Here is a 9,282-nt window from a genome sequence, read left to right as displayed (position 1 = left end):
CCTAACAACATATTTGTCTGGAATTTTTTTTAAACAATTTTTTTATTAAAACATGCATGTTGGGATGGCTGAGAATAATTACAAAAACCTCACATACCTTTTTTTGTTTACTTGTTAGACATAGAATATATAATTATATAATAATAAATTATGTTCTCAAAAATATTTCTATAAGATTTATTTAATTATAGCTCTGCCGCATGCACATTTATCAGAAAAACTACACACCAGAACAGATTCAATAACAGTTAATGCTATTATAGGCCTAAATGCTGCTTTGACAGGCAATAGTGAGTATGGCATGTGGCAATTTGACCTTGATAAATGACTGTCCAGGTCTCATCAGCACAGCCTTCCAGCTGTGAGCCCTCCAGTGAGAAGCACTAATGAAACTGATGTGTAGATTAATATTTCAATTTCTGCTGCATATATATAACTGCCTGTTTGTTTTTGAACTCTTTCTATAAGGACTTTAAACGACTAATGAGCACCCCCTGACTGCATAAAATCATTTTAAATTCAGGCAACACACATTTCTGAGTTTTTATTTGCTTTTGATACAGAGCTTGATGCTGATGTCAACATGCAAGGTGATCTTTGCTATCATCATTAAGCTTTCACAATTCAATTTCTATATTTCTAATGATATGCACTACCTTAAAAGACTTAGAATCATAATTTTACAAATTAAAAAGAAAGAAAAAAAATTATAGTCAATCTTGCCATGCCATATGCTGCATTGGAAGCTCTGATTTCATTTTCAACATATTACATATTACAGGAAGCAAACCAAAAAAATCAGTCAACACAATTATAAACAACTGATAACATTCTTTTTCATGAATGATAAACATATTTCACATCTTACTGTGATAGTGGGTCAAATCAAGGCAATGATAAACATACTACCACAGGAAAGGACTATCAAGCAACAAGAAATGAGAAAACTTAATCATGATGCATTATTTTAAGTCTACTTCACTGTCTGACTGAAGAAGCCTGTGTTAAATTCTATGCCATCTGTTCTTCGATTTATACAAATATCAGATATACAGAATACAGATGCCTTTTGTGGGATGCAAAAGCATGCTGGAGCAGATATTCACCCGGACTGGATAAGAAGCAGAAAATAGAGAAAGAGTTCACACATCAGTTGACATATCCAGCCTAATTTTACTACTTTTTTGGACACACACACAAAAAAAAATTCCCTGGAGAAAGCGTCCTATAAGCTGTCAACCTTGAGAAGGGTCTTCATTGCTCTGGTCCAGATGTGGCGTCTGTCTCTACTCCGTCTGTTCCCCCTGCTTGCAAAATGCACACGATTTTTAGATTTGGCAACAAACAGCTGTCTAGTCGACTATGAAGTGACAAGGCGATGATGTGACAGCACCCACCGCAAAAAAAATATTTTCTTGCTTATTATTTTTGTTTTGTTTTCCAGTACAAATATCTAAAACTTTAAAAATATCTGAAAGAATAGGAAGAAAAAATATCTGTCAATGGGTTATGAAAAAATATACTCAATTCTAAGGGAAAACTATATAAAACTATAAAAACTTTTGTATTACTTGAAATAAAAGAAACATTAACTGAAATAATATTTTAAAAGTTAATTCTTGTTAAGTACTAATACACAAAAAACTCAAACTTAATAAAAACTACATAGACATACAGTATATGGTAACACTTTACAATAAGGTTCATTAGTTAAACATTAGTTAATGTATAAACTAACATGAACTAACCATGAGCAATACATTTGTTACTGTATTTACTAATCTTCACTAACGTTAGTTAATAAAAATACAGATGTTCATGTTAGTTCACAGTGCATTAACTAATGTTAACAAGATTTTAATAATGTGTTAGTAAATGTTGAAATTAACATTAACAAAGATTAATAAACGCTGTATAAGTGCAGTTCATTATTAGTTCATGTTAACTAATGTAGTTAACTAATGAACCTTATTGTAAAGTGTTACCCAATAGATATATATATATATATATATATAAACACAAACATTTACTACCATTTTAAATACATTTAAATAATAAACAGAAAATATAAGAAATAGAATCTAAATCAAAATATCAACAAAAATATAATAATATATAAATTACACTAAAAGCACACTGTTTAAGGCATAAACTCACTTAATTTGAATACTTTTTTTTTCTCATAAAACAAGACTTAAGCCCTTGATTTAGATATTTGTACTGGAACAAGATAAAAAATAATGAGTAAGAAAATTGTGTTTTGCAGTGCGTGATAGCTACATTGGCACTCTTCACAAAATATACTGAATGCAACAGAGCATTACTTATTGATTGATTTTGCCAGAATATGAATTGATCTTAGATTGTCTTATATTTTTGTCTGCGTAAAACAGAGCACAGCCTCATTTCAGCGATGCAGATGCACCTGAGGATAAAAATAACACTTCCATACACATAAAATGCTTAGCAACTGAGAACTGGGTTGATGTTGCTTGGGAAAGGCCTAAATTCGGCACAGAGGTGGGGTAGAGTAGAGCAGCACAGCTGAAGGAGAGATATTTGGGCCCGGGCTGGAGGTTGGAAGGACACCTTTATTCTCATTGCTTGCCCCACTTTCTGCATCAAATGACTAGATCTGCTCATCCTCAAAGGATGACACCAATAAAGGTAGTTCAAATGGAAGCTTTGGTGTAAGAACATTAACGTTATGGTCTTTCCGTCACCGCTGGCCTATTTGTTGCTTCAAAGTAGAATCTCCGGGGATCAACTGCTCGAGAACCATCTGCATACATACTGAGCTGGGGGAAACAGTTTATCCAGTATCTCTAGAAAACGAGGCAATATTGTGCAGAACAAAACACATCACCAGAAAGAAAATTGAAAGGGGGGATAAATCTGCGACAGACTTTAATATTGAGTCCTGGAATTGTGGAGGCTTAAACCACCCACAAAAGAAATTAGATTTGAGAGATCTGTTTCAACAAACTGAGATATTAGAGACTACAGAGTGACTCTGTGGACTCCGTTGTGTAAATCGTTGAATGGCCTTTTCATATGACTGCAATCTTTTAACAGTCAGGGAAAATGATAGATGTGCTCATTAATAATTACTTAATTAAGAAAATAATTATCCAAAGCACTCAGAGAGTAATTAAAAAGCACCCTTGAGCATGTCTTATTATGTTTACTCAGTCTAAAGACATGACTCATTAAACGTAATTGATGGATTTTTCATTTTATTTCATTTTGGATTTGATGGAGTTCTTTCGTGGCTAATCTACTATAATGGGCACAATATTTCCTGCTTTTTTATTCAAAATCTTTGGTACACAGTACAGAAAAAAAGGCGAATCAACATGCTCTTGAACTCTCATTAAAGTTAAAAGCTCTGGTTGCTTACTTCAGATCTCGAAGCCAAATTCTGTGAGGATATGTGAGGGTTTTTAAATGTCTTGCCAAACTGAAGGTTCAAAATAGCTGGCACGTGGGATGGGTTTTGAGTCTAGCTCTTGTATTAACTATGACTGTTGGGGACAGTGACTGACCTGAGTCCCCCTGGCTGCCGTTGAGGGCCTCACCACTGCTGCTCACCTCCTCATTGGGCTTTTCACCGGGTTTCATCTTCTTCCGGGTCATATGACCACGAAAGCCAGCCTGGATCTTGGCAGCCGCCTTATTGGCCTCTGGGTCATCCAATGGGATGTCCATGATGTCCTCTTCCTCTTGTGGCTGGTTGCATTCCTCCTAAATGATGAAAGATAAATTTAGCAAAACAGACATTGGGTGTACTTCATATTGATTTCACTCTTGCTTAGAATGATTCAGACTATCCTCTAAGATCTTATATACCACCATAGTGGGCTTAGCATGACGTATCTCCTGCCTGTTTAAGCCCCTTGCAATGAATCATTACCCATCAGCTCCACAGAAACAAAGTCTTTCCAAGTGAATGGAAAGCTCCTCTTCTCCATAACACTCTTAAAAGGGTCATACGATGCTGCTAAAAATAACATTATTTTGTGTATTTGGTGTAATGAAATGTGTTTATGCGGTTTAAGGTTCAAAAAACACATTATTTTCCACATACTGTACATTATTGTTTCTCCTCTATGCCCCGCCTTTCTGAAACGCGTTGATTTTTACAAAGCTCCGAATGTACTTACAGTCTGTGAGTCAGAACAGCCGGCATTGTAGTCTACTCTACCAGGATCAGGAAACAGTCCTCCATAAAATGCGCTGGACACATCTGAATATTTGGGTTAAACTGTTCTGGAACAGTGTTGTAAATACAACTTAACCACTGATTTCTAGTCGTGTCCTCTTTTGGAAGGCCAAACAAAGTAGTTTTGCTTTCACAACGAAACAGCGTCAAGCACAGCGGCCTACAGTGAGCAGAGGCCGGAGGCCTATAGTGACCCGCGGCCTAGAGTGAGCGGAGGCCGGCTTGAGTGAGCAGAGGCAGCGGGCTTGAGAACGGTGTGGCCGGCGGATTCGACGAGGCATGACGAAGTGGATATCGTCCTCTTTTGGAAGACTAAACAAACACAATGAAACACACAGCGCTTTCACGACATGGCGGCGGCGGCAACAACAATACTACAGCGAGAATAAAAGTTATGCCTTCTTTCTTTGCGTGAATATTTGGGCGGCGTTATGCAAATCTTCCCACATTGTGACATTGACACGTGGGGGCGTGTCAGAACGAGCTGTTTTAGGTAGGCGTGGTTGACTCTTAACTTTTATAAAGAATATCTATTTGGATTTGAGACTTTAGTCTTTGCAACTTTACAGATCTTCTTTATGCACCACGAGCTTGTAACACTCAAAGAGAAAGGAAAAATTGAAATCGCATCATATGACCCCTTTAAAAATAAAGGTCCCAAAAGGGACTTTTGCAGCAATGCCATAGAACAGGGGCCATGAGTTTCCTAAAGGGGGCCGGATTCGACGATGTGGAAACACTGGGGGGCCGGATGATTCTACCTACCTATATCCTATGTATATATATATACAGGGCTGTCCTTAGGGGGGTGCAAATGGTGCAGTCGCACTGGGGCCCGCGAACTACCTCGCACCGGGCCCCGCGTCAGCTAAGGACGGCCCTCTATATATATATATTATGTATGTATGTATGATGTTGAGTTGACCGTAGCAGTAGCTTGTGTTTTGTTGAGGACAAATATCTGTAAATATCTTGTTTTTAAAGCTTTAATAATTATAACATAGAATGGCTTTATGGTTTTTAGTCTATTAACACATGAAAGCACAAACTGCTAAATATCAAAAATGTCTGTAATTTGGACTATATTTCATAACTCCCTTACATTACATTAAATTGGCCTATATGTCTACATTAATAATATAAGAAGATTCTGTATAAATATGCAACATTTCTGCCACAATACCACAGTTACTGTAACTACGGTAAATCAAAATGTTGGTGATTTGTGGATTGAAAAGTATTCTTACTGCATTGTTGTCGCACAATGTTTCTCCTATTTTCCGCGTTAGTGTTGTTGAGAATGTCAGCGCTGTTTCATCTGCCTTTGACATCTGTGGTTTGTATGGAAACCTCTGCTCCAAACTCAAACGCTTCTCACAGCGCTGAGGTCTCGTGATCGAGATCAGTCAGCGAGTAAACGCATTTGTTCTGAGCTCGCTCTGTGCTGTCTTTAGGCAGAGCTAAAAAACGGTCCGTTCAGCGCGGTTCAAACGAGTCGCGCTCTTCTGCTTTTAGGAATTCGCGTGCGCTAAAGAAATTAGAGCGCATATGAGTTATCAAATTATTATCACTCGCGTTTTACTGCTACATTGGTCTAAAATTTAGTGCTGCCATCTTGTGTTGACATTTTAAAACTGCATAGGCCTATTTTGTAAATTATGCTTGTCGGGCCATATATAATATATAGACTATTTAAGACAGCTGCGAGCCGCTTAAAATTCATCCACGGGCCGCAGTTTGGACACCCCTGTCATAGAAGAACCATTTTGGGTTCCCAAAAGAACCTTTCAGTGAACGGTTCTAAAAAGAACCAATTTTTCTTAGTGTGAAGAGCCTTTTTTTCCACTATAAAGAACCTTTTGTGAAATGGAAAGGTTCCATGGATGTTAAAAGTTCTTCAAGGAACCATTAGGTACATTTATTTTTAAGAGTGTAAGAAACCTATTACCTGAACCTAATGAAAATAAAATGAACTGATACATAGACACAATGATTTCAACTACATAACCACCCAGATGCTACAAAGACCAACTCTGACCAGCTTCCTGTGCTCTGTGAAGCATGTCAGCACACATCATCATGCAGTGTGTGTGGTGGGATGGGATGTTATTTGTCTCATTAAGTCTTCTTGAAGCTGTGAAACCACATGCTTTCTCCCACCACAACAACTTAGCATATGTATAATGGCTCGACAGAGGCTGGTTGGCAGTCTTTAAACAGCTTGTGAGGGTGATGAGCAGAAGTCCATTGTAAAACCCTGGTAGGAGCGTGTCCACCCACTTTTAAACCAAGAATCAGCCTCTTTTCATATTAACCAAGCATTTTGCCAACATGCTCATATGTGGCCACAGGCAGAGGCGTTCCACAATCGCCCTATAAATAAGCATGTGTTCATTTTACTGCTGCCTCTGAGGCTTAGTGCATGCTTACCCATGGATCACCTCTAATGAAACTGCGCAGTCATAAGCTTTTCCCATGTCTACTAGTCCATTGAAATTATACATTTGCTGCCCAATCCTTTTGCATATGCGTGACAAACAGCAAGCAGAAATTTTTGGGGTCCCAGCACAAGGATCTTTTTAGCCCATAAGCTCACATATTTGTTCATATTTTAAAATGATAGCTGTTGTATATTTACTGACATTTAAGACCAATTCATGGACAAAAACTAGATTTATTTTATATATGTGTATCACCATAATAATACACTTTCAGGGCTCCCACTCTTTTTCAGTGATCATTTTCCAGGACTTTGAGGACTTTTCCAGGACATTTTTTATTTATTTACGGCAGGAATAAAAGACAAGGATCATGCCCTAAAGTAATATATTCCTCTCTCTATAATTCTTTAAAAACATACAGTTTATGGCCATGACTTAACTATAAAATCAGCTCTGTAACATGAGCTCTTAGTTATACATTACAACAAATGATTTTCAGAACCAGTTTCAGTACCATAGCAAAAATTACAAAAAATTAAAATATTGAAAGTTTTATTTAACTATTTGAAAATACAAAATAAATTAAATTAGTTAATTATTAATGCTTATATATAATATTAAAGAAAATAATATTTTAAAATATTGGCATGTATCCTTCAAATGTTTTTCAATCAAGTATTGCTTTAGTAGGGTCAAGTGAAAAATGAGTGGATTCTGACTAACTTAATCACCTCTGATTGGCCATTACATAGCACTTCACAGAAAGCGATAGGCCTATAAATATGCACAGAAGCATTTAATATCACATCAGTGTTCACAGTGTCAAAAGTCAGTAGTGATGCACCAATCTTGATTTTTCATGGCCAACTCCAGTACTGATTTCATTTTTATTTAATTTTTTAAAGCAAGATATAAGATAGAAAGTATGAATATATGAACAAGATGTTTTTTTGTTCTGTACAGGCTGAACTCTCTGTAGCCATTTAAAATTAGAGGCAAACACTGCATTTTAATAATAAAGATGTTACATACATGAGCAGTTTCTGATTTAATTTAGATTAAATTAGATGTAATTTCGAAATCTGAAGCAAAAACAGAATGTTCTGACTTCAGCTTTGTGAAATTATACTGCATAAAACATATCTGCAGGAAACAAAAACAGCAGACGGGCTGAATGAGACGCAGATTCACTCTCTGACAGCAGGTGGCGCTTATGGAACAGCAGCGATAGAGCATTTCCATGGTTACCGCTGTAAACAAAGTAGCGCTGCACTTATAAACACTACTTTAGTATGCATAATACAAAGGCAAGATGAAAACAAAATATCATCTAAACTTTTCTATAAACAGTCAGTTCCCCTCAGAGATACATTTTTATAAACCTCCATCCCTAATTCAACTGTTTGTTCTTGGCTAAAGGAAAACGCAATTATGTTTTTTAAATAATCATTTTCCAGGACAACAACAAGATTTTGCAGTACTGGAAAATTAGTCATCAATTTTCCAAGTTTTCCAGGACGCGTGGGAACCCTGACTTTGCACGCTTCTTCAGACCCAAAAACATTTGTGGCAATTGGCCTCTGAAAGCTGACCGACTTCTTAAATATACAAATGTCATCATATACCCAGCTAGGACCAAACATGGAATACAAAAGTAAAAATCTACATGCATTTACCAAAATTCCTTACAATTCCTTAATCCATTCAGGGATTATAGCCACGCCCTACATTCTTGACTTTTAATCAAGTTGTTGTAACTTGAGCTATTAATCAACATATTGTTTAATAAATAAAGTGTGTGTGTATATATATATATATATATATATATATATATATATATATATATATATATACTGTATATATATATATATATATATATATGTGTGTGTGTGTGTGTGTATCTCTGTGTGTATATGTATATATATAAATATATATATATATTTGCTGTTAGCGCCACCAAGAGTCTACCTTATTTATTAAAAATTTTAGTTTTTAATTTTCTACTAGGCTATTTACAGTTTGTAGATTATTTTAATAATCCTAGTAATACTATTAATATGAATAATACAGACAAATAAATGGTGATCCTTTGAACCCTATAGCTAAAGCATAAAACTGATGATGAGCACAAAATATACATCTGAAGACAGTTCCTAATTTTACTGGACATGGAATTTACCCCCGACATAAAGTTTCGAAATACAAAAACAAGTATTTGCAAACAAGTCCAGCTTTTCTCGGTGCTAAACAAGTAAAGAAAAAGTTAAAGCATGTTTCCATTTATTATCAAACGGATTAAATTGAACGGAATACATTAATTCTATACTTTCAACATCAAAAAACAAAACAGTGGTAAAAGCGGTCTGTACTTACGATATGACAATCCATGACACGCAATTACAGATGCTTATTAACGTGGTCTCGTCTAGTGCAAGTGCAACAGAGCGAAAGATCCTCACAGGGCAAAATGCCTTGGTTGAATACGTCTCTCCTCCAACTATCCTTATAATTCAGAGTCTTAGGGTGGGAGGAGAGAGAGAGAGAGAGAGAGAGAGAGAGAGAGAGAGAGAGAGAGCGAGAGAGAGAGCGAGAGAGAGCGCGAGAGAGTGCGCGCTGCAA

General features: G+C 36.3%; 1 protein-coding gene across 1 annotated transcript in view; it reads right to left on the bottom strand.

Annotated features, from left to right (window-relative positions):
* Window positions 1-535: 535 nt before the first annotated feature.
* Window positions 536-9,282, bottom strand: part of LOC107601687 (probable serine/threonine-protein kinase kinX) — a 13,323-nt gene continuing 4,576 nt past the window's right edge. The window contains exons 5-6 of the mRNA XM_016293944.1: window positions 3,546-3,744; window positions 536-1,304 (exon numbers count right to left, since the gene is read on the bottom strand). Of these exons, the coding sequence (XP_016149430.1) occupies window positions 1,255-1,304; window positions 3,546-3,744 (249 nt within the window). The 3' untranslated portion in view covers window positions 536-1,254. The remainder of the gene's footprint in view (window positions 1,305-3,545; window positions 3,745-9,282) is intronic.

The sequence above is a fragment of the Sinocyclocheilus grahami genome, unplaced genomic scaffold, assembly GCF_001515645.1.
Source record: "Sinocyclocheilus grahami isolate Dianchi unplaced genomic scaffold, SAMN03320097.WGS_v1.1 scaffold311.1, whole genome shotgun sequence".
Lineage (NCBI taxonomy): Eukaryota > Metazoa > Chordata > Actinopteri > Cypriniformes > Cyprinidae > Sinocyclocheilus > Sinocyclocheilus grahami.
The sequence above is the reverse complement of the archived record's forward strand: the minus strand, read 5'-3'. Positions and strand labels throughout refer to the sequence as shown.